The sequence below is a fragment of the Oculina patagonica genome, chromosome 2 (genome assembly GCF_052425735.1).
Source record: "Oculina patagonica isolate OP01 chromosome 2, crgOcupat, whole genome shotgun sequence".
In the NCBI taxonomy this organism is placed as follows: Eukaryota; Metazoa; Cnidaria; class Anthozoa; order Scleractinia; family Oculinidae; genus Oculina; species Oculina patagonica.
The window spans coordinates 23523039-23549745 of NC_135759.1; the positions used below are offsets into that span (position 1 = coordinate 23523039).

At 39.8% G+C, this 26707-nt stretch overlaps 2 protein-coding genes and 1 pseudogene across 5 annotated transcripts in view; all 3 read left to right on the forward strand.

Moving 5' to 3' along the window:
- LOC144643627 (uncharacterized) overlaps positions 1-1350 on the forward strand; it is a 32137-nt gene extending 30787 nt beyond the window's left edge. For all 3 annotated transcript variants that reach the window (XM_078502937.1, XM_078502938.1, XM_078502939.1), the window contains one exon: positions 338-1350. In XM_078502937.1, the coding sequence (XP_078359063.1) occupies positions 338-996 (659 nt within the window). In that variant the 3' untranslated portion in view covers positions 997-1350. The remainder of the gene's footprint in view (positions 1-337) is intronic.
- Positions 1351-3822: 2472 nt separating this feature from the next.
- LOC144641869 (potassium voltage-gated channel protein Shal-like) lies at positions 3823-9941 on the forward strand (annotated as a pseudogene). The gene is made up of 3 exons (XR_013568646.1): positions 3823-5022; positions 5865-5973; positions 7700-9941. The product of XR_013568646.1 is annotated as a potassium voltage-gated channel protein Shal-like (transcript).
- Positions 9942-11425: 1484 nt separating this feature from the next.
- On the forward strand, positions 11426-26325 carry LOC144643640 (uncharacterized). Its single transcript, XM_078502958.1, has 3 exons — positions 11426-11499; positions 21275-25023; positions 25597-26325. The coding sequence occupies exons 1-3, from the start codon at positions 11473-11475 to the stop codon at positions 26102-26104; spliced, it is 4284 nt and encodes a 1427-aa protein (XP_078359084.1). The 5' UTR covers positions 11426-11472; the 3' UTR covers positions 26105-26325.
- The last annotated feature ends 382 nt before the right edge of the window (positions 26326-26707 follow it).

Here is a 26707-nt window from a genome sequence, read left to right on the forward strand (position 1 = left end):
ACGTATTGCCTTTAATAAATATGACTTAATCTAATACGACTTCCTTTAATCTCCCGGAAGACTTACTACCCGTCTTAGACAGGCAACTCTAAATTCTAAAACGATTAGGTTAGGCCATACATGTATTATGTAGCACCTCTCGTAAGCCTGAAGCGTAGCAGTTCTCGTAAGCTTTTAATTTTACTGATCCTCTAGTTTAGCAGTGGCTTTTGTTTTGGGGGCTAGGGGCATTTTTTTCAGTTGTTTGTTCTATTGTTCTCTCGGAGGGCGGAGATCCATTCATGTGAGACCTTATGAGAGCTGCTGTCTCAACGTATTATGTTCTGTATTTTTTCAGGAGCGCACATCCTGACCAGTGGTTGTGACAAGTGTGGCGCATGCTTAGACGCCTCGAATGATAAAATGCCAAGCGTATTCCTTGATGGGCGGAAATTTCACCATAAGCCAACCTCAGCTATTTCAATAGCATCCTGGATCAGTTTAAACCACACCAAGGGACGTCATTCTATATTCCAAGCCGTGGGCAACAAAAACGACGAATGGCATGATATTTACAACTTGGAAGTAGTGAATGGAAAACTGCACTGGCGTCACAAAACTGCTAACGGTGGCGTGACATTTGACGTCAAAACTGATGACGTTGCGATACCTGAAGGCCTTTGGAGTCACGTGACTGCCACGTACAACTCCGAATCCGGTGACGCGAAGATATACGTGAACGGTCTTCTGAAAGGAAGTTTTAACAATCCTCACAAGTCAAAGCTTTCCGATGCCTGGGGCCGTGTTTTGATCGGAGGGCATTTACCAGATGGGAAAAAATTTGCTGGTCTCTTAGACGAGTTTTTCATATACAATTGGGAGCTGGACCCGTCTGAAGTGCACTTTGTGCTAAAATACTGTGCCGATAAACCCAAACTTGTCTCCTTCACTGTGCGTGTACCGCTGTTTAAACGACAAAAGGTGCAGAGTGCTCCTACAGCCCTGAAATATTTATAAGTCTGGCAAAAATCGAGAAAAGAGCCTTGAAAAAGAGGTCGTTACAGTGTTAAACTGAAAAACTTCAGAGAAGATTGGTCAGTCCCACTCACAAAAAGTTGTAGTTAGACCTGTCGGTCAGTCTCAGCTTTATCGCCCGTTGATAATTTCTTCCTTCTGTCCAAATAATTGCGATATCTTAGCTGCTAACGCGAACAATGATTTCTGACGCCCTGACAAAGTAGGAAGCATCTGTAACTGAATATCAGAGAAAGAAGAGACATTGAATAGTATTTGTATAATGTGCTAATGTTTTTACAATTAAAACCATCTCATGTTAAGTACAATTATATAGACTAATTAATGGAATAAACATTTTTAACAGAAAAACAATCGCGTGTCAAGCTCTTGTTTCAAAACATTAAGTGATACCTGGGACGCGAGACCTTCATTAAGGTCGCTTTCCATCAGCTATAACTTGACTGGCCGGCCAAACCGGTAACTTGAAGATGAGAATCCGTTGTTAGTCAAATTTGTTCCGTCAAATCGGCCAATGCATAAATATATTACCCTGTAGTGGTAGATTTATGGTAAAATCTCGTGGAATAGGCGTAGTTCTGACTAATGAAAAGCGCCCATAGTCATTATTGTAACTGCTGGCTTAGACACTGTAAATTAAACAGAAGCTTGTGTGAAAGAACATCGTCTGCACGGTGAGAACATTGGGAGGCTTGAAAATATCAATAAAAAATTAGAGCGGGAAAAATCGCGCAAAGCATCTCAGAGGTGGATATGATCTTGTTCCTGATTGGTCAGAATACACAGCGCCTCTGCTCACAAATTAATTAGAATAAGTGGTACATGTCCCCTGGAGCGCTTTCAACGTTCAGTAGCGACAATAAACTAGAGAAAACACATCAGTTCTTTGAAAGACCATGATTCATCCGCTAATTAAGCTGCACTTGAGCTTCATAATTATAGCGATCTATAAAACGTTGTCAGACTTGCATCCCGAATACTCCGTCAGTTGCGTCAAATCGACTTCTCAAGCCAATATAAAACAATACGTGTCAATTTATAGAGGGGTTCCCTCGCCGCGTTCTTTTATAGTATTTTCAAATGCATGCGGGATCGCTTGTCAAATGTTTATTGGGAAATTAAGGAACGATTAAGCCGAACAAAAGCGGGCGAAATTTAGCCTCTAGAAGAAAGAAAATAGCGCGACTTGATTGTCCCAACACTCTTTTGGAGAGATGGTGCGCGACCGCGCAAAATGTTGATTTTTGGTCGAAACGGCAGTCGAAGAATGCCAATTTATATTTTCGGGACTTAAATTTCTTAAGCGGAACCATAGACAGCTCTCCTTGGTAAAATAAGTGCTTTGATTTATTTTATACCGTACACATGTACGACGGTTTTGCTATATGATTTTCTTTCAGACTGTGTTTCATCTAATCGATTCCGATTTCGTTTCACAATGGCTAAGAGGAATATTAATATTTTAGTTCATTTGCACCACTGATTCATATTAGTTTTAATACAAGCACAGCAGATATGTGACAGAATATTCCAGATAACGCATCGTGATCCTAAAAATTTGAAATTTTAATGAGATTTACGAAGAATGGACATCGAAGTGGAAAGTCTGCAATAGACCTCCGCCTTTATTGCAGCTTCCACAGAACACCAAGAATTCACGAGGTCTTAGAAGTAGTGAAGTCTTTTAAACGGCTTTATAAATGTGGTGTTCAGTATTTGAAAAATATTAAATTCAAATTTTGAACAGCTGCCAATGACCAACAAAAACACAAAATTATTTAATTAGTTTGTGACATTATTCTTTTCTTATCATGTCAAATGGAAGAGAAAATATCACGGTGCGGTCAACAAATTATGCTGAATAATTCAGCATTCACAGCACGCCTTTTTTAAAAACAAACCTAAAATAAGAAAAACGGAAAAATACAATATTGTCATTATTAAAGTTTAAGTGCTTTTTTAAAAAATAGGTTTCCTTTTTCAAGAAAATTTCGTTATCAGACTGAAATATTACTCTCGTATATACCAGCTGGCTTTATAAATATTAATAATGCATGGTCAGTTAATATTGGAGCTGTTTCACACGGAAGCAGTTTAACTAAATTATACGAGTTTTTCTTTTAGAGTTGTAATTATTGACATAAATAACACTTTTGATAAATAAATAGCAGTGTCTAATCTTTAAGTCAATCAGAAATTGCTCGACAATATAATTTGTAGTGTTAAAAAAACATTGTAAACCAAAAAGATAATTTAGCTAACTTGCGGGATAAGTCCACGAGGACAGACGATCAAAATATGTTTTTATTTCTGAAACAAGACGGATAAACGGTTATATCTAGTTGAAAACATAAAACAAATTCCCAGTTGGCTTTAAAATTAGTAATTGAGATGGCCTAGCGAAAAATACACAGTTAAGGTCAATTTTCCCTTTTTCAGATCGTGTTGGCCATTGCGGTTAAAATCATAAGAAATACTGAAACCGAAAAACCATGCGACAGGGCAAGAATATTAATCATTCAGCAACGTGTCTTTTCATTTGCATTTCGGTGTGCTTTTGGCGAGAGAGAAATACCTATACGATATGCTCACGAGTTTATCCAAGAGCCAATCAGGAATATTAACAACGGAATGTTTTGAGGAGTTAATGCATTTTTAAAACACGTGGGATACACTAAAAGCCAAGATCGCCGATAAAGAGCAACCCAAGGGAAATCGACGATAAAAGTATTATCATTTTTTCAGACCGGCGAAAGTTCTATATCAAAACAAATCGGAGTGTTTCTTGTTGCGCATCATAAAGATTTAATGGACAGACGAGAAAAAGAGAAGTTACAAATATCTTTAGTGCGAAAGTTGATTCACCTCGGCAAGATGAAGATTAAAAGAAAAACTCGACCAGACATTAGAAGAAAGCTTGGCGGACATGGGCCATTAGTCAGAAGGATTTTACTAAATTCTGCGCAGATGCTTGCCTCATTAAGCACCAGTTCGCTACAAACGTTAAATCCACCCAGTGTTGATAGAATAACAGTGAATGTGGGAGGAACGAAATATGAACTTCCCAAGAAAAACTTGGAGAAGTTTCCAGACACTCTCCTCGGCAGCGAAAGGAAAAAGTTCTTTTACGACGAGCAGAGAATGGAATATTTCTTCGACCGCGATCCAGTTATTTTTAAGAATATAGCTGAGTTTTATCGCGACGGCAAGTTTCACTTGCCTTCTCCAACAACTGGTTGCATGGAAGCCATATTGGACGAGCTGAACTTTTTCGGCATTCCTGAACATCTTGTATCCGACTGTTGCTGCGAACACATTATCGTGGGAGACGAGGAACAAGAAACAAAGAAAAAACAAACAGCGACTATTGAAAAGAAACCTACCCACTCGTGGACAGCGCGAGAAAAACTGTGGGAATTTTTGACCAACAGTAAGAGTTGTAAAGAGGCGGCGATATTTGGTTATCTGTTTGGAGCTGTAGTGCTGCTAAACATCTCGGCTATTGTAGCGGAAACAGTTCCTACATACTCAGGGCTAGATCATGGCGATGCACATGCAAAAGCCTTTTTTGGAATAGACTCTTTCTGTGTTGGAATTTTTACTATTGAGTATATAGCCAGATTGTACTCTGCACCACAAAGACTAGACTTTGTGCGGGAAATGTCGAATGTGATCGACTTACTTGGAATTATTCCCTACTATATTGCTGTAGTTGAGCGTGCAGTTAAGTCTAACAGCGAAGTGCTGGACTTTGTCGTCACTGTCTTTCGCATGTTCAGAGTTTTCCGTGTGACAAAATTGGCCAGGCATTCCGAAAGGTTTCAAAATTTGCTGCTGTCAGTGCAGAGCGCGGCGACGGAGCTTGGAGGAATTCTCTTCTCGTTTCTGGCGTTGATGGTCACCTTTCTCGTCCATTATGTATTATTTCGAGAGCAAAGAGGTCGATACTGACTTTATTAGCATTCCAGCAGCTTGCTGGTACACTTTGGTAACTATGACAACGCTTGGGTAAGTACAGCGGAACCTCTACTTAAGCTTTGGGCCACCTCTTAAGAAGACACCTTTAATTATCTTAAGGGGAAACAAGCTTTTATATCTCTTAGCCAGTTTTTATTCAAGTTTCAGCCCACTTAAAAAAATAAAATTAAAAAAATGTAATATTGCATCAGTTTTAAAAAGCCAAAGGAACAACTGCAATTGGACAGAAGGAAGGACGGACGGACTGCAATTGTAAATCATGTATCTTAGGTTATTTCAATTAATAGACTTGCTAAGTCAAGAAAACAAGCATTTTTGTTTGTTTGTCGTTCGTCCATCTATATCAATAATGACCATGACTTCACTAGCTAGTTAAATGTATACAAAGAGGGCTTATTAACGCGGTCTGGGCGCGGTAGGTAGTAAATTATTAACAAACCTCCATTCAGGGGACACCTACATTGGGGGACACTTACCCCTGTGTCGAGGGTGTCCCCTTAATAGAAGTTCCACTGTATTTACATGTATAGTGAAACCTCAGGATAACGAAGTGCCAAGGGACAGGGGAAGTGTGATCGTTACAACGGGGGCTCGTCACCCTGGGGTTCACTTCTGTTTCAATACATTTTACTGTTGGTAATTTTGGCTTGGCTAAAGTTTGATACATCGGGGACTTTGTTGTAAGGGGGCTCATTATATCGAGGTTCCATTCCATAAGGAATTCTTTTACATCGACAATGAGAATGTATTTTAAAGTTGTGTTATTTCAAAACATAATTAGAACGGACAGCCTGTGTAATTTTACAAGGAAATCAGCGAAGATGGTTTGAAACTTTTATCTAGCATTAAATAATTTCCTGGTTTTGTTTCAGTTATGGTGATATTGTTCCCGAGACAGTACCAGGAAAGCTTCTTGGCGCAGCATGTGCGTTAATGGGCGTCCTTCTTCTCTCTCTTCCTGTGCCTATTATCGAGAGAAAGGTAAGTGGATCCTTATTCCGTTTTAGTGTTTATTTTTAATTTAATGATGTTATGTAAGACAAGTCAGTGCAACTTTGCATCTTCATGCTTGCTTCCACCAATAGTATGCAATCGCTTGCATGAATGTATGCATGCGCCCATCCCTCCATCTACCAGTCTGTCTATCTGTCTGTCTGTCTGTCTGTCTGTCTGTCTGTCTGCTGTCTGTCTGTCTGTCTGTCTGTAAATTCATCATTTATTCATATATCAGGTACATACCTCTATCCACCCGTCAGTCGTCCATCCGTCCTTTTATCTACGGAAAAACCCTGGGCTTATACAACGTCGTGAGGGTTTTGGGTGGACGTATTACTGGGGATTCACCACAACTCTTTGCTGTGAGACTTAATTTTCTCTCTCAAATCGTCAAACTTTATTTTGCCACAAAAAGGGATAATGCATCAGTCAATTCGTGTCACCCACTAGGCATCACGAAAGGCTTTATCAAGGGAGAGGCGTTAAGAGTTCGAAGAACAAATTTCTCACAACCGTACGTTTGAGGAAAACTTCAGGCCCTCATGTTAAATCCCGGCTGTCGTCCCCGCTTCAGGTGATCGCGTGCTGTTAAATCACCGCTCCACGGCCCCGGTCTTCTGACAATTTGTTAAATCCACCGCCCACCGGGGCTAACGCGTCGTTAAAAGTGCGTTAAATCCCGGCTTTGGACGCGTCAAATCCCCGCTAATTCCCGGGGGTCGGGGGGCCGGGATTTCAATTGACTGATGCATAATTTAAATTAAGTTACAAAGAAAAAGTGGCGGGCAGACCGAATAGAAACGAGAAAGCTTATGCGTGATTCGGCCGCCCTACAAATTACAAAGTCAGTTATTTACATGACGGTAAGTCCTTAAATTAATACTGAATAATCTAGAAAATGAAATGTTATTCAAAGTTTTTAACAATTTTATTCTTAAGGGCTTTCTTATTTGAATTAGAGTTGTCGATTTCCCTGTCAAGGGATTAAAAAAAATGTGTCCTTGGAAGAACACAGAAAATTTCTTAATATTTGTTCTACAGTAAGGAAGATGTAAGGCATGGGCGTTCCTAGTATTGTAGGTGTGAAATTGACTGTTTCAAAGGAATTTGGTACAGTGGAACCCCGATATAACGATATGCCAAGGGAGCAGTAAATTTATATCGTTATATCGAGGAATCGTTATATCGAAGTTCCCGATATAACGATATGGCCGTAAAATAACCGAAAATATCGTGATATCGGGGTAAACCAAACATATACTTTTCTACTGGATGAAGAGGCTTAGAATACTGTGTCATTTCAGTCGTATATCATCCCGGGATCATCGTACAAAAGATTACAAAGCTGCTGTCAGAAACGTTAGAGATAACTCGATTACTGTTGGATTAAACATTAATATTTTGCTTAAATTGTGACTGTGAACTGATAATATCGTTATATCGGGAAAGATTTCACGTTCGGTCCGCTAAATTCCCATCGTTTTATCGGGAATATCGTTATATCGAAGATCGTTATATCGGGGTTCTGTCCCATACATTTTACTGTAACTTTTGCCGGATCGTTATATCGGGGCCCCATTGTAGCAATAAAACCTTGGCAGTAAGGATGAGGCCTTGTAAAAATAAATGAACTGTAGCAAGTGGATAGTAGATGAACATTGAATCAACTGAAGACCTACGCTAACTGCAATATCTCTATACTTTTGTCTAGTTGCATGAATACGCGAGAGTAACGAAACCTAAAAAAGATGAGACCTTAAGTAAACTTGCAGCATCCCTACCTTCACAAGCAAGCCGGCTTGGTGATATCGAAGAAAAAGCTTGCTCGCAACACAGAGGAAGAACACAAAAGAAAAGCCGGAGAATTCCACACGTAGACCCGCGAACAATATCTATGGTCGTAGAGGTGGACAATTCTTCCATCAGCCTCGGTTTAACTGACAGCAACAGTAGTGCCTCTAAGAGTAGCTCCGAGAGTCTCCTTGTCATGAGGGATAAAGTAAAAGAGCCATTGATCGAGGAACCCGGATCTTCAGACTTCAATGCAAACAAAAGGGACATTACACCTCCGCCTGACGCGCAAGCGCCATGCAAACATAAGAGTTGGCAAGGCAACGGAAAGGTTTCGGCTGGAGTGGGTGGTGGAATTTTTACGGAGTCTCCGCCTTCTTCGCAATATTTTCCAGTTTGCCGCCGTTGTTCTTTGAGTGGTGATGACGGAATCGGTCAAAGAACGCGGTCCGATTCTTTCGTGGGTGACTACAACGAAGAGAACGAAATGATTCCGATGAAGAAATTGCACCGACAGTGGTCGTTTGACCAAGAAACATTTCCAGATGTACCTTCTCGAAACTGTCGCAGCGTCGGAAACTTAACATGATACAGAAAGCTGACGATTTAAAGGATTTCCTGAAATATAATATGGAAGCGCGCGTTTACAGAGAGACCTATCCCTTCCCGCGCTTGCCTCGGAGTTCCCTGCTCCCTTTCGCGCGAAAATTTGAAATCGAGGTATATAACAACCAATCAGAAACACTACATGGATCTCTGTATAGAGCGATTTTCACTTGAGTGTCACATTTACTTCTGTTTTTCATTATAACACTTAGTCACTGGTTGAAAAAAAATTGTCTTTCCTTCTCAACCAATCAGAAGTAAAACCAAAACCAATCTTGACCGGGGGCTACACATATATTTGATAAGAGTTTGATTTGTTCGATGTATTGTCTGTATCCTTTGTGATTGGCTAGAGATTGCTTTGGTTTAATTTTGCTTCACTCAATCGAAAATCGCTCTTACTGTGTCATATTTCGGATACCTCTCGAGGTTGAAAAAGATTGGCGTTTTAAAAGACTCGCGCCTTTTTGCTAAGGCTAAAGCATGATATGGTCCCTTAAGTTGTGAGGAACTTTCCCAAATCTCTAAAATACATCTTGAAATTAAGATTGCAGACAGCCATCCTGGAGCTATAGATGAAAAAGTTGACAATTTCTTAACTTTCTTAAATGTTCTATTGTCTAGGTGATATATTGATATATCGAAAAAAGTTTATACATAGTCAACTAAAAGTCCCAACAGTGATCAGCATAATCTACTCCTCATTTCAATAATGTTGAGCAATTTGAAATTTTGTTAAAATTAATATCCAAATCAATTCTTCAAGCTAGTTCAATAACAATTTTTTTGACATTTTTGTATGGAGACAAGAAAGGAACACTGCATTGTCAAAGTCCCATCATTAGATTCTAGGTGTACCATTAAGCTTTTAAGGAAGGGTGCTTCCAATGCCCTAGAGTGATGCATTTTGAAAGAGAAAGATTTTCAAGTAGATATGGTGGGAGTTGCACTTTGTATTTTTTTCAGTGAAGTTATGTTCAAAATATAGCTTGGACTCTCTAAACTCAAAAAATACTATAATTAAAGATAGAAACTTCACGGACAGTTACTCAGAGTTTCACGCACGAAGCGATCATCAGACTGTGAAGTTTCTATCTTTAATTATAGTATTCCGCTCTGCATGTATTTGCATCGTGCACTTCTGCGATTGTGTGAAACCTTTTACATTTTTCTTTGTTTAAACTCAAAAAATATATAGTTTGTGAGTGTTTACAGTTTTAATTTTTAAGATACAGCATTCCAACCATAAGATAAATGCTTTTAAAGCATTACTTTGTGGTCTGCGTTCGTGGAATGCCTGGATATGCTACCTCTGTCGTAGTTCTACAAAGAAGGCGTCCTACGGGCGTACTTCGTATTTTTCCCTTTTTAACGAAATGTAAGACGAGGGACATTTGCTGTTAAAAATACCCCCACATAAGCCTCCACTGTGGGCTGCATAGAACCCAGGCGTGCCCTTCCCACTTAGTTGCAATGGACTATGAGCAAAATGTTATGGAAACACCGTTACGTGTACCTCGCGCTCGCCCGAGAAAGGGCAAGAACAACTGAAGAAACTAGACCGTTATGGAAACACCGTTACGTGTACCTCGCGCTCGCCCGAGAAAGGGCAAGAACAACTGAAGAAACTAGACCGCATTGTAGGTATGATGCCTGCCATACGCTTAGCCGAGATCAAACTGACGAGAGCGACACAGCTAAGAGTTGATACAGCGCTTAATGATGATTGACCACTAATTGCGCCCTAATCGAATCGAGCTCTCTCTCAACGGGTTTAAACCTGCTCAAATTTGTTCAGTTCATTCCAAGACAGTTGGACGAAAGTTTTCTTTGTTTTCTTTCGCACATGATGTTAGGAGGCGATAGCTGGAGAAAGTTCCTGTGAAACCATCTTTTCCGTCAACTCTTGTTGACTATTGTTTTTATTTATGGTGCCTTAACGATAAAATTGTGCGCGGAAAGTGGCGGAGTCCCAAGCACCCTTCTCTCTACTTTTACAAATTTCCTTTGGAAACTTCTTCCGCGCCAGTTTGCGAATTTGCTCGTACTGCGTTTAAAAGAGACATTGCTGAACTTTTGTAACTGAGCCTTGATTCATTATGTAGTTACTTTTTGTATGCTTTTGTTACTATTTCTGTTGAACAGAGAATGAGCCTAATAAAGAGATAGTCCCTTACTTTAAGACAACGATTCTCAACTTTCGATTTCTCTGAACTATGAACGCAGACGGATTTCCACCGAAGAGAAGAACAGACATGTGGCGAAGCAAATGTTTTAATCAGTAGCTCGGCCATTTCAAATTCAAATCAGAAAGAAAAGCACGAGATCGATCTTTGCAGTCTGAGACTCGCAAAATATGTCGCACTGATTGTACATGAGACTATACAAGGAGGCTCTTTTCAAGCTAAGGGGTGGAGGTATTTAAACAAGGCGAGGTGAACTGTAAAAAAAGGGCAGGAAAAACTTTTAATTAGGTATTTAAAAGGGCTTTTAAAATACCTCTTAGAGACGCACCTAACAGCTGGTTATTACTTAAGTGAAAAATTCACAAGAGCGATGCAATATTTCTTCTTTAGGTGTATGGAAGGGGTACCATTTTCTACTATATACGGGAAGGTACCGGTATATGAAATGTTTACCATTTTTGCCAAAAACGGTATATAAAACGGGCGGAGCCTCCCCGTAGAAAACTTTGTTGATAAGCTCTCTCGGGCCTTGACCCTACGGAGAATATTTTAAATTTTGCAAAAAGTTGTATACATGTATTGACATGCTGATCAAAGTGGGGCTGCACCGTAAGTAAATTAAACAGGCTGCGCACTTGCAGAGGTCACCTGCTGTACCAATAAGATGATCACAACTTGTTCACTAATAATTGGGTAATTCGTTAAGTGCCATTATATTTGTTTTAGCGAGCATTTACTGATATAGGGTGTTTAGCCCAGCCTTGTCCCGGAAGCAGAGCTTGATCGCAGGAGGAAGTGAAGTCAGCGGCGCGCTTTGATACCTACATCGTGTAAGACCTCACGTGAACAGAGGAAGAAGTTCTGCTTCGTTCTGCTTGTCTTTCTTGAATCGCAGAAAGCCATGAATGACTCCATCGGAAGACGAGTGGTAAGCTTTCAATGATTTAAGTTATATTTCTCATTTTACTAGCACCACAAATTTGGAAAATATGCTTTCGGAACTACCACGAAAAAAGTATAAGCTATAAAGCTTTATATCCCAACGGGGTAGTGGTATGGGGGTTGGTGGATGATTAAAACGAGCTAAAACTTAAAAGAAACATCTGTGGAACTAGAAAATTAATTTTGCTGCGCAATATGTGAACACAAATGAATCACAGGGGATTCCAATTAACGACTTCCTTTCTTAATACCTCCTTTTCAGTTTCTGACTGAAATTCCCCACGTGACATCATCATTTACTTGTGCATAGCATGGAAAGTGTGTACATGTAAAAGCTTTTTCTTCTCTATCGAAAAACAGCCACAAAAATCTTAGAGCTTTTGGCTTACAACTACATGAAAGGGAAGAGAGGGGTGATTTACCCCCCAGGGGACTCCCTTATTTGGCCTAAATGGGTATGTGCCGCCCACATGGTTTTTGGGCTCTCAAGCCTTACTATTCAGCCTCTTAAACAGTGTTTGTTTCCGGACCAAAAGTCTTGAATAGGGTGTGAATGTTGGCATTGTGCAGTCTATATGTGTGGTACCAATAGTTTTTGTTAAAGATGATTTCCAGTCCGTACTGCGCAGACTCAGGGTTTGTTTTCATTTTTGTTTTGAATTCGTTGAAACGTTACACTTCGGTGATAGGGTACATGAAGTTTTTTAGTTCGCCATTACGGATCGTTTCGTTCAAGAATTCACGATGAGCTAAAAGGTCCGTTTGAAATACCGTCAAGCTTCTTTTACTCGTTATTATTGTTTCGCAAGGATATCTGGCGTTAATAATGAAGAAAAAGGTAAGTTTTGTCCCGAAATTTTTATTTTTGCTAGTAAACACTCTTCTGTTTGTGAGACTCACAAACGTTGCAGGCGGAGATTGCGCAGTACGGACTGGAAATCATCTTTAAATCGTATTGCATTATGTATGGCCCTATTCTCCCTGAGGAGAGCTAGGATCTAAGTCAATTGTATTACAGTAGAACTCCAGTAACTCAAATTCTGTAGGGAAATGAAAAACAGTTCGAGTTAGCGGGGCTTCGATTTATCGGGGTCGATTGAATATTTAATTTGCCAAGTTAATAATTGATAGTTAACTGATTTTTCAGCACTTCAGTATACAGTACAGTGCAAATTAAACTTACTCCTGTCAAAAACTCTAACACAATCAAAAATTCTTGTGATAAGATTGGAAAAGTTTGTCAAATATGTGATCTGTTTGTTGCTCTAATCAATTGGCATCTGGTAAATTTGACCCAAATTTTGATCAAGGGAAATGAAATTTAGTTTGAGTTAGTGGGGTTTTTGAGTTATCCAAGTTCGAGTTAACCTAGGAAAAATGACTGAAAAGTGGTATCAAATCCAAGGGAAAGGGAAGTTAGTTCGAGTTAGTGGGGTGCTACTGTATGTATACTTCCTGCATGTGACATGAAAAACAAGGGAGACAAAAAATCCAAGAACACAAGCAAGCAAGATACAAAATGTATTTTTTATTTGTACACATTGTCTGTTTTTAAAACTGGGTGTTATGTTTGGGTTGCACTCTTAACCAGGTCTCTTTTCTTAAACAGGCTAGCAAAATGATGGAAATTGGCTTATACAAGGTCCGGGTTTGAAGGCCTTTGGTAGCACACCCCCGCCTAAACTTCCCTTAAGTGTCCCCTGGGGATTTATAACCCTTCTGAGAGACTTTTTTTGGCTTAATTAACCTCTATGTTTTTAAAATAACCTGTGTTGTCAGACAGATAGGTGATAAGGGACTGGTCAATAAGTACCAGGGGGGGGGGGGGGGGTGGGGTGGGCCGGAGCAATTGGAAAAGTGGTGGCTCGAACATTTTTGATCCACCCCTTCCTTCTGGCTCAAAACTGACTGACCCACCCCTGATAGGGGGTTAAAAATTACATGACCCACCCCCTTTGCTAAAAAATCAAGGAACCAATCATTTCGCTATTATCTGTTAGGGGCTGGAGGTTTTGGATTTGACATCAGTTTTTAAGTGAAATTCCCTTCATATACCACCCTAATTTTCCCTGTTGGACGCTGCTGTTCCTTGTACGTCTTTTCCGGTTTCTTTACAGCAAAGAAGAATGAATTTATTACTTCTTCTACTAATCTTTTGTAAGTTTTCCACATGTTTGTGTGTAAAGTCCATGGGTAAATTTAGACACAAACATATGCAAAAACTGAAAAAAGTATAATATTAATTCATTGAAGAGTTGATATTTTTATACAGAAATTGATAACAGAACCTACATGTACAACCACTGTCCATCATTCATATTTGCAAGGTGTTTCGGTTTACTGGTATTAAAAGGCTTAAAGCCTAGTGTGAATCTATACAGGTTGAAGAGAGACTTACGATCACAAGCCATCTAGGGGGGTCAGGGGGCATGCATCCCCCAAGACATTTTCATATTTGGGCCTTCTGAAACCGCGAGAAATTCATTAAAAATGCTTACATGGAGAAATTTATAAATCTTATATACGGATGAATACAGCTTTTCTTGGAACTATAAAAGTTTGAAATTAGTGAATAAATAAGATGACCCACCCCCTACGTGTAGATCAAAATTACATAACCCACCCTTTTTCGAGGGCTCAAAATCAGATGACCCACCCCTTTTCTGCTCCGGCCCACCCCCCCTGTACTTATTGACCAGTCCCCAAGAATATTGAAATTATTTGAAGAATGAATCTTGCTGGACCTCACAGGGATAAGGGTGCATGTTTTTTTGGGGAGGTGACGAGGTTTTGAATTTGCTGACTCCTGAGGGCTACAAATAATTTTTTTCCCTTGAAAGGCCAAACGTCCGACTAAGTCACCAGTTTGATTGGACAAAACAAAAGTGAGGTTGGGCATCATATTACAGTACTGCTTGATATGCGAACCTGCTAATCTAATGTGTTGTCAACGCAAACACTGGTGTTTGCACTAAAAAGCAAAAAAAAAGTTGTGTCCGACCACAGTTGGAATTTTATAGGACATTGGCAAATTGTGGTCAGCCAGTGCTTGATGTCCTACTGTTATTTGCAGCCCTTCAACTCTGTATAAAATTCCAGCCTAAAAAAAAAAAATGAAATCTGGGAGATAACAAATTTGCCTATTAAAAGGCTCTTTATTTTGACCCCAAAAATGGCTGACCAAAAAGGGTCAACTGATTCCACTACAGTGGAACCCCGATATAACGATATGCCAAGGGAGCAGTAAAGTTATATCGTTATATCGAGGAATCGTTATATCGAAACTCCCAATATAACAATATGGCCGCAAATTAACCAAAAATATCATTATATCGGGGTAAACCTAACATATACTGTGTTACTGGATAAAGACGCTTTGAATACAGTCTCACTTTCGTATATTATCGTACAAAGCTGTTGTCAGAAACGTTAGAGATTACTCGATTACTGTCATGTTATTGGATTAAATTCAATGCTTTACTTAAATTGTGACTGTGAACTGATAATATCGTTATATCGGGGAAGATTTTACATTCAGTTCGCTAAATTCTCATCGTTATATCAGGATTATCATTGTATCGAAGATCGTTATATCGGGATTCTGTCCCATACATTTTACTGTAACTTTTGCCGGGACATACAATATTCATTGTTATACCGGGAATATTGTTATATCGAGGATCGTTATATCAGGGTTCCACTGTATTACCAAACATCCCGAATTCCTTCCGGAATCATCGAAAATGTAAAAGGGTGTGAAACTAAATGCTTCAAACATAACCCTTTTTATTTGGGCATTTTGTGTAGGAACTGGAAGATTTGGTATGTTTTCTGGAAGACTCATATATTCTAAGAGCGTTGGCTGCAGGTATCATGATATTCTCTGTATGGTTATAACTATTTTGTTTCTTTCGTGATTTGGACACAGGCCTGGCTTGAAAGAAACAAAATAAGAAATAAAAAAGTTATGAACACAAACTTACTACTAAAACAAATCTTGATCCTGCCTGAGCATTTCAGGGAAGACAAGTTATTAAACCTTACATGCCTTCTGGCCTTGATTGTGATATAATTTTACTTGTTGAATGGTATCCATGGGCTTAATTAGGCAATTTATATTGGAGATTATGTAAAACCATTCAGGGTTATCTATGAATTGTCTCTACTTTCTGTTATAATTGTCCATTTCCCCTCCCCCTACATAACAAATATTTTGCTTGGCACCCCTTGTAATCTGAAATGTTTTCTACAACTTTTAGTGGGGAAGTGACTGGGGAGTGCGAAAAAGCCAGAAAATTAAATAACCCAAAAACCCTATGGATCAAAACAAGACCAAAAATAATCATCGTGGTCAAATGAACCAAAACTATTCCCGCAAAAAATCACATGCCTTTTTATGTCCAAAAACACACAGAAAATGTTAAAATATTAACAGAAATACTGTATAATATGTATTTCATTTATAGTCATAGGCGTACGGGCAATTTTTTGCCAGGGGGGCGGTGAGACATTTGCCCAAAAAATTCTCGCAAGTTGCCCAAATTTTTACGAAACAGTCAAGAAGGAACAAGGGTCATACGATGCACTAACAAAGGCTTACAAATGAAGTGAAAAATTCTTATATAAGAACCTATCATATGAGCTCTTAAAACACGTTAAAAGAAATAGCTGTCTCTACCATTTCGACGGCCGAAGATGTCAACAATACGATCCATGTCAATGTTGATTACAGAGTTGGAATATGCCCATTAAATGCTAATAAGTGCGATGACAAGTACTAATTTAGGCCAAGTATAAAAACAAATGTTTCTTGTCCGGATTCCTATAAAAGAGAGAGCGGGCGGGCGCATTTTTTGTTATTTTTTAATTATCTATTATTTTGTTGCATTCCATACTGTGTTGTTCGAATATCAATGTTTTTTCCTCCATCGTCAAATTCTCCAGGCCAGAAGCGAACTTTCAAAATAATTGTTCGTTCTAACTTTTCCAAAAACAAATTATAAAAAAAGAGAGAGGCGGCCCAAAAAATGAAGCGGGCGGTTGGTTTTTTTACTTGGCCTTACTGGCACGTTGTCGCCCCATCAGGTTCTGTGGAGGTAGGTTTTCAATCTGCGCAACGCACTGAATGATCGTTCTGCAGAACACGATGTAGCAGGTATCACTGCATGGATATGAACCACGTAAGGAAACTCTGAAAACCTATAAAATAGATCATTCTCTTACATTGCCTCCAGCATTTCTGAAACAGTAATGTAGCCTAATCCGCGCACACGACGAAAACTCGCGCACATTTTTTCGGCTCGGCTTCCAGAATCTCGCCGTCGGTTTTGTAATATTTAGCAACACGGAAAAGCTTTTTTTATCAGGTGTTTAACTGTGACAGATATTTGCAGTACAGTGCTCAACAGTAGAAAAAATTACAAATATGTATATCAACAAATGATCCCCTTCAGCCCCCCAGCACCGAAATTTTTTGGGCAATATGCTTGGAATTCGGGCAACAAGCCTAGAGAAAAAAAGAATATTAGCCGACAAAATCTCAACATTACGTTCAAAACGAATTACATCAACAGATAAAGTATTAGAAATATACCGAACTTTGTGGTTCAAAAGTCTAAATTTCTCATGTAATTACTTTCGTTTCCTCTCGCAAATTATTATAATCGTGTTCGATTTTTCTCTAGGCTTTGGCAGATTGTGCTAGCATAATTTTTGGCATTATTGTAGCTAAAAAGCATAATTTGTGAAACGAGCACTGCCACGGCATAATTAGCAATTTTTAGCACTTTTTGGAGCATAAATTCATAAGTTTAGTAAATATGGTGTACTTTCTACAGAAATAAATGAAATTTAGGTAGTTTGTTCTTGCAATGCGTGTTTTAGCTATACAATTGTGATTGTTAAGTCGTTGGAGGCATTTTACAAAAGGTTCAGAGATGCGAGCAGCTAATTTGGACAGCTGACGGCCGTGACAAACTGCCATAAAACACAAATAAATTTACAACAACAGTTTATTTGAAAAACATCATAATTTGGTGTCGTTATTGCGCACCTCTATGTACAAAATCTACGTCATTTTGTGAGCATAATTTCGGAAATCAGAAGCATAATTTGGGAATTCTGGCATAATTTTTGCATAATTTGGCAAAATTTTGAGCACTGCTAGTAGCATAATATGCCACTTTTAGGAGCACAATCTACCAAAGCCTATTTTTCTCGCAAATTCTGCGTGACACCTCAGTTTGATTAGTTGCAATCATTTTGAAGTGAGTAGGAAATTGGTGAGGGCGACCCCAGAAGTTGGGCTTTTGCATAGCTCGAGCGTTTGTGTGCAGTGTATCCAGTGAAAGACCTTGAAACAAAGCTGTTACAAAGGTGAAGAAGCTAATGCATTTGAATCAAATCAGTAAATTCTAAGCGCTAGCTCAAAACTTTCAACGAAATGTTATGACCCATTTTCCCCTGAATGTTTTATATGCGTTTGTATAACTTGCAGGTTGGGCAAAAACAATATAAATTGTTAATACTTAAATTTTTGCTTAACCGGGGTGGATAAACAAACTATCTCCAAAGAAAAAGGGTAAAGTGCATTGGCATCTTTGCGCAACACCACAAAATTAATTAAAGAACAATCAAGGTTTGTACAAAACATTATTTTAATATGCCTCTTTATTCGGGTAATAAGGTCTCCGCCCCCCCAGGTCGGAAAGTGCCCGTACGCCTATGTGGACTGTATACTTACCAACCCTAAGAAAGGGGAGGGAACAGGGAGGGGTCACAACATCAGTGATCAAGCACACAATATATAACAAACCGCATGTCTATACATCATGATAGCTGGAACAGAAGACGCACAAAGCTCCTGTGAACTCCTTTTTAACCGTTTTATGGGATCGCTGACTGCTCTGAAAGAGCATAGTTAGTCTATTAACTATGGAAAGAGCCTTTACCAGCATTGACCCAAGTCTAACTTAGCCATAATTTTAATACTCATAACAGTTATGTGAGTATAACTTGCACAGAGAGGCACAGAGACCTTTCATTGTCACTAGACATGATCTGTCTGCCTTCTATTGTTTCTTATCTCATCAAGCATTTCAAGTGGGGTTATTGATGGGGTAAATTTATAGTTTAAAGAGAAGTTAAGGTTATGGACTCCAAAAGGAGTAGTCCTTGATCACATTAACAAGTTCATCGAATTAAAGGTTTCTCAGATGAAAAGTTAGGGCTGAACTTTAACAGTGGTGGTATAAGATGGGGTTTCAATGTACCCTAGCAGCACTAATCTAATCTTTATCACCAGGTCCTGTTAGGAATATTGCTTACTTATAGATCTGGGATGCTTAGTTAACTTGAATAAATTCTTGATCTCTTACCAGACTAAACCACTGGGGGTGGGAAGGACAATTAAACAACACTATAACCAAGACTCATACCTGCTAAGGGCTGTTGATCATGGTATGGGGAAAGAATAGGGAACACTTTAACTTGTATCCTTACATAAGACTAAGGCTAACTAATTTTGTTTATTCCCATACTATGATGGAGATTTTCAAACCTAAATTAACAGTTTATACAGTCATGTATATCCCATAATTTTGTATCTTGTTACACCAGCACAACATAAACATTGTAATAATACAATTTTGGAATAATGAACTGATGTTTTTTTTTCAAGATTAAAATTTTGTGCTGCACTTGTTGTTGAAAGTGGATCAGGGTTCCTCTGACTTGAACTTAAATATTTGGTAATAATTGGGTTACTCTTATTAGAGAAATTTTCCCACAACTTTTTTCATTCAAATTTGTCATGATCTCAACAATATGTCACTATAGTACTCAGTTCAAAGCAGGTTTGAACTCAGGAAGTACTAGTCGCTGTTGATACTGGTTGTTCTCCAGTAACAACTGGAAGTGTGATCGCATCTGAACTATAAAAGCTTTACCAGTCCTGTAGACTAAACAATAGTATATGCATGTAGAATTTGAGTTGGTGATTTTCACACTGTTGAACACACAAACCTAGCACTATTAGGTTCGTTTAACCTATTTTGTTAATATTGCCAATGTAAAATGAATGCTGTAGTGTTTTTACCAGGTTTATGCCTACAGAATTAAGGCTTATCATTTTTATGAGGGCGCAATAAATATTACTTTTATCCAGATAGTTCACTTAAACTTATTTGTAAGGGCTGAGTGCTCTAGCAACTCATAAACTGCTCACACAAAAATTTCATCCCATAAGGTTTCCCATGCAAAGCAAGTGGGGTTGGGGGTAGGTAAGGGTTTGAGGGCTTTTTGAGATACTCCCTATTTGGCACTTTTGTGTATGCTTATTAAATAACCCCAGCCAGAGATCGCCAGAACTCATATGGTCATATTTGATCATTATGATGTATTTTGGCAAAAATCGATTACTGGCTTTCTAGATAATTTTAATTTTCAAAACAACCACCCTTTAGCTAAAAAAAACTACATCGAGCCTCCTTAAGTGTATGCTTATTAAATTACCCCAGCCAGAGATTGCCAGAACTCAAACCCAGACTTCTTATTCCAAACCCAATGTTCTGACCAGTAGGGCACAGCACCTCTTTAGATTATAGGTATCATGATCATTGGGGATATTTTCATGAAGAAAGAGGAGCATGGGTAAGGGCCCGAGGAGGAGGGGGTGTACAGAATTAAGGTTTATCATTTTTACAAGGGCGCAGTAAACATTACTTTTATCTGGATAGTTCACATAAAATTATTTGTAAGGGCTGAGTGCTCTAACAACTCATAGACTGCCCACACAAGTATTTAATCCCCAAATATTTCCCTAGCAAAGCAGGTGGGGTTGGGGGGTAAGTAAGGGTTTGAGGGCTTTTGGAGAGACTTCCTATTTGGCACTTATGTGTATGCTTATTAAATTATGCACCTATCAATGTTAAGCCCGAGGGGGGGGGGGGGGAGGGGGCCGGGCTAACCACGGGAATTTGATCGTGAGGTAGCTCCCCAGGGTAGGGATTTTGGTCATATATAAAGGTTTGAAGGGATATCTGACCACCTTTCATGGAGATTTTGACCAATTATTTTGTCCCGGGGGTGGGGAATTTGACATTTTTTTTTATAGAAAATGTCAAAATCCCCACCCCCTGCCCGACCCCCCCCCCCCCCTCGGGCTTAACATTAATAGGTGCATTACCCCAGTAAGAGATTGCCAGAGCTCAAACCCAGAATTCTTAATCCATACCCAATGTTCTTACCAGTAGGACACAACACCTCTTTAGTTTATAAGTATTTTGATCATTGCGGGCATTTTCAAGAAGAAAGAGGAGCAAGGGCCCAAAGAGGGGAGGGGGGAGGGTGTACTGGTCCCCTCCCTAAGATCGGCTTCTGGTTTAAAAAAAGAAACAATGCACTTCTTTATAGTAAGGGCATTCTTTTGCATTGTGTTGAAAAAGATGTTCGAATTTCTGATTGGTTGCATCTAAAACTGTCATCAAAACATATCTCGCATTCATTTTTCACACATTACAATAGAGAAATTGGGTCATTTAAGAGTTTGCGCTTTAGGCTCTCTTCATTGCTGTAACATCTGGTTTGAATGATATGGCTGAATATATCAAGACAAGTTTCTTTTAAAAATCTATTATTTTATTCTCGTTACCTCCATGCTTTGCTGTAATGCAAACGTTTTTGTTTCTATATATATGCGTTGTTGTACATGACATCAGTAAAGGTTTACTTAATCTAGTTCATTGGCCTGTATTGTTTTTCAGCTGTCTATGAAGAGTTTGGCCTTTAATGTATTAACCACGCCAGGCAAAGAGAGTGGTATAAGCTGTCTACAATCAGCCTGTATTGAAGGGGACATCGAGACTGTCAACACAATCTTAAATTACAGTCCAGACAAACTTGACAGTGCCATAGCTTTGAGCATTAAGATTGGGCACAACTCATCAGATTTTAGTGGCAAATCTATTTCGGCCGTGTTAAGCCTGAAAGACTCTACAAAGCAGAAGCAGATAAGGAAAATTGTTCGTGACATTACAAAGCATTTCCAACCTGCGTCTCTTCTTCACTTGGCTGCAAAAAAGGGAGGGGTTGAACATCTTCGTAGGTTACTTGATTATGGTGAGCATGTTGATTCTGTGCCTCCGGACCAGAACGAAGAAACGCCTCTGATGTTGGCAGCCAGATGTAACGAAAAAGACGTTGTAGAATTTCTTGTTGAAAGAGGTGCCTCTCTAGAGATGCGGGATGGTATGGGATACACTCCATTTCATTATGCTGCAATGGGTGGGAAAATTAGAAATATACTCTACTTAATGGAACTTGGAGCTGATATTTGGAAAGAGAGTGAAGAACTTTATTCAGCAGTTCATCTGGCTGCTGACAATGGTCACACAGAGGTCGTTCGTTTTTTACTAGAGCGTGGAGCGGATGCGAAAAAAGTAAACTTTTATCAGTCGACTCCTCTCATGTTAGCAGCACAAAACGGACACCTTGGAACCATTGAACTGTTGCTAGACAATGGAGGCAACTCAGATACAGGTGATTGTGGGGGTCTGTTGCCACTGCATCATGCAGTTCAAGGAAACCATATAGACGCAGTGAAAGTTCTTCTCAAAAAATGTGGAAATTTATTAGCCAAGACTTCGGATGGGGAAACAGTTCTGCACTTGTCTTCACGTCTAGAGCTGGTCCGTTTTCTTGTTGAACAAGGAGCTGGCGTTAATGCAAGGGACAACGGTGGACAAACACCACTACATACCGCTGCGGACGAAGGCCAATGTGATACAATCCACTATCTTTTAAGTCATGGCGCTGATATCAACGCACGAGACAAATATGGTTTTTCACCCTTATTCTACGCTTTGCGCGACGGTCATGCTGCTGCTGCTAAGGTTTTGATTGACAAGGGTTGTGATGTCAATCTTACAAACAGAGAAGATTGTTCTAAATTTCTGGAGGGAGATTTATTAGTATCAGCTGCAGCGAATGGTCTCACAGATGTTTTACAACTTCTTTTCGACAGAGGCTTCTCTGTGGATACAGTCAGTAGAGATCGAAGGACACCGCTGATAGCAGCGGCTGGGGCTGGGCGATGTGATGCGGTCGCTTTTCTCTTAGACCAAGGTGCTAACGTTAATGGAATTGATGTCACTTGTGCTGGACATAAGGATAGCGAGAAAAAAGGTGGTGGTTTTCAGAGGTTGAACCAAAGGCAAAGCATTTCCCCTCTGTATTGTGCCTTAAAAGCTGGTGAAGGTGAAGTGGCCAAACTTTTGATAGAGCGTGGGGCCGATACCTCAGACGCCATTTCTCTCAGAGAACTTGCTGTCAAGTCCGGACTATTTGATATTCCCCAATTACTTGCCAGGACGGATATGTTTAATTTGGACCAATGCTTTGGAGATGGTGAAGCTTTACTGACCTCTGCAGCTGAACGTGGAGACTACGATTCAGTTCTTTTTCTTCTACAAAAGGGTGTGAATGTAAATGCTACGAATATGTCAGGGGACACAGCTCTAGCTTCTGTTCTTCGGTGTACAAAACGTGCCCGTGTCATGGACATCTTTAAGCTCCTTCTTGCGTTTGGAGCGGACATCAATATCAAGAATGACAGATCCGAAACGCCTCTTTTTACAGCTGCCAGAATGAATTTCAATGAAGCAGCTGAGCTTCTTCTTGAACTTGGATGTGAAACAAAAAATGTGGAAAATGTTGATTCTTATTCTCCCCTTCACCACGCTTCCGAAAACAACAATGGCAAACTTACTGAGATGCTTCTTCGGTGCGGCGTTGATGCCAATATTAAAACTGATGGCGATGAGATGACTGCCTTGCATACAGCTGCACTTAACAATAGTGTCCACTCAGCTTTGGTGTTGTTGGAACATGGTGTTGACACTGAAGTCACAAATGAGAGTGGTCAAACGGCCCTGGCCACAGCAGCAGTTGTGGGCAATTTTCCCGTGGTTCAGTTGTTAGTGCGACGCGGAAGCAATGTTCATGCAAAGGACAAATTCGGAAATACCCCTCTTATCCTTGCTGTACAGAGTTTACGTCGTGGTGAGTTTGAATCTATTCCTCTGCTCAAAACATTGTTGGATCATGGGAGTTGTGTAAACGTGACTGACGACTATGGAAGATACCCCCTCCATCACGTACATCGAGGTGCTATAACAGAAGTTTGTGAGATTCTTTTGCACTATGGATCTGGTGTTAACATGCCAGATGAAAACGGAGAGACCCCATTACACTTTGTAGCATCTGTTGGTAACACAGCTTGTACTGAGTGGCTTCTTCAGCAAGGTGCCAATGTGTCGGCCCTGGACATGGCAAATAGAACCCCTCTCCATGCGGCTGCCTACTGGGGCCACAGAGAGTCTGTCGAGTTGTTGATTCAACATGGTGCTGACATTCATTTAGTTGACTGCCAGGGCTGGTTACCGTTGCACTTCGCAGCCGCAGGGCAACATTTTAATGTTGCCGAGGTTTTGGTCCAAAATGGCAGTGATATTACAGCGGTTGACAAAAAGGGGAGAAGTGTGCTTCATTTGGTAACAAAGAGCGGCTGCACAGAATTGGTTGATTATCTCATTCGTCATGGGGCCAACATTAATGCAACAGATTTAAGTGGAAAAACAGTGTTTGGGGCCTCACTGGGTTGTAAAAGATCAATGTTTTGGAAGACTTTTATCAGGATATTTCTTGAGAATGGGGGTGACCTGCATGCTGTCGATGTCGTGACTGATCGAACTACTCTTCATGTTGTTTCTGCAACGGATCTGATAGATACTGTGGACTGGCTCTTGGACCAAGGATTGGAGCTGAAGGCAAGAGACAGGAATGGAGACACACCTCTACATAGAGCAGCAGCTCGTGGAACTCCAGAAATGATACAACGACTTATTGATAGAGGAGCAGACTTGTCCGCTGTCAACAACAGAAATCAAACGCCATTTTTAGTCAGTGTTGCTGCCAACAACACTTCGCAAGCATCCAACATTTTGATAACGAATGGAAGCAAAGTTAACGTTGCAGATAAAGATGGCAACACAGCCCTTCATTTCGCCGTGCGTAATCCCTCTCTTCTTGAAACGATTATCAGCAGTGGTGGAGATGTTAATGCCGTCAATAAGTTTGGTTTCACTCCTCTTCATCAAACTGCTTACGTAACATTTTCAACAAATTCAACCAGCCTTCTGTTGAAGGCGGGTGCCAATGTTCACTGCTGTGATCAGCTCGGAGATACCGCTCTTCATGTAGCCATTGCACGAGGTAGAGAGGCAATTGCTGAGTTACTTATAGCCGAGGGAAGCGATATTAATGCTGTTGATGAGCTGGGTAGTACGCCTCTTCATCTTGCTGCTCTGCTTACAAATTACAAGTCGCTTGTAAGATCTCTGCTGAAGAATGGCAGCGATCCTGAAGCTCTAGATTATAAAGGAAGTACTCCTCTACATGTATCCTGCTGTTCAGGGAGAAAAGAAGCCATTTCAGTTATGATTGATCACGGAAGGTATAAGGAGAATGCATGTTGTCTTTTTTTAAGGATTTATGCTAAGTCAAGATAAAAAAAAACAGCACTTAAGATGTTAGCATTTAGGAATTTTGTGACTGCCAGTCTAGAATGATGAGAGAATCCGCTTGAGCTTGAACTATGACATGCCTCGGAAGCCTGCAGTCACTTTTTACAATGTACAATATAATGTTCAAATTGGAATAAATCTCAAACTAGTAGTTTCCTACAAGGATGTTTAATTTTAGTTGGACGAGCTATACAGCTCCTTTAGGGTTTATCTTCTGCTGGTTTGTTGTTGACGTTTCGACGGCGACTTTTAAAAGAAGCTCCAACGATCTAACGTGAGTGAACAAAAGGGAAACATTTTATACCCTACGAATTTCCTTTCGGGTACTTGTTGAATTCTACAATACTACTTTAAAGGAATTGTATATGGGAAGGGGTAGAAGAGGCTTTTCATCAGCTTTTTTTCACCGATTTCCAGTCTTTAAGTATTAATAGATAATAACTATTTATAAACTGTTTCCATATTGCATGGTGTAAACATAAAAATTGTTACTTTGTTCGCAGCAATCTGGAGGCTAGAGACTACAAAGGATGTACTCCGCTTCACATCTGCACAGTTTTTGATAGGAAGTTCACTGCTCGACTACTTATGAAACGCGGAGCAGACGTGGAGAGTAAAGACAATGAAGGAAGCACTCCTCTGCATCTGGCTTCAGCTTTAAGTGATGTGGCCATGGTTCGTCTGCTTCTTAAGCATGGTGCTAATGTCAACGCACAGGATTCTGAAGGCAGCGTTGCTCTTCACGCAGCTGCTGCCCTTGGCAGGACAGAAATCGTGCGTGTCTTAATTGATGCAGGAAGTGATGTCAATGCACTTGACTCTAGTGGAAACACGCCGCTGCACGTGTCTGCAGGCTCCGGTCACATTGACGTAGTTCGCCTGTTGTTGGATAATGGAGCAGATTTGTGTGCAGTCGACAAAGAAGGCCTTACACCGGCTGGATGTGCTAAATTGTTTGCCCACAATGAAGTGGAGAAGTTTCTTGAAGAGAAACGCTGCTTGCATGAATGAAACGTTTGAGCTGAAATTGAGTCACAAAAAAGAACAAGAACTAACGTGTATCGATTGACTTCTTTTTATCTGCTTTGAAAACCAATTTACAGTTAGCTCAGCTCTTTATTTATTTAAGTGTTAAGTTTTTATTGGGGTTGTGACGTCACCACTTGTTTCGACCAATCGTGGGAAAATGTGTTATTTAAAATTCAATAGAATAAAATAAGTAATTCATGATGTTGATGTTGGACAAACTGTCACATTAACAATTTCCGATAAATGAGTTACATAAAAGGGAATCACAAACAAGTATTTTTTCTTTCTCTGCACAGTCAACTAATTCGATGTGAAACCATAGTTTTGTAGTACGACCAAGTGACAATGTTCTTACTGTTACCTGCGGTTTGACGGACAATTTAAATTGCAGATTATACAAATGAATCAAGGTAAAGGTTTTCACTTAGTCGAAATAATTCTGCGAAGCGCTTAATTAATCCAGTTATGTTTTTTATAGCCCTGAAGTGGAATTCTTCATGCGTACCATTTTTTTTTTTACCGAGCGTACATTCAGTCTCTATTTTCAGGTCGATGTTGAATACCTTGGTGACTAAACATTATCAT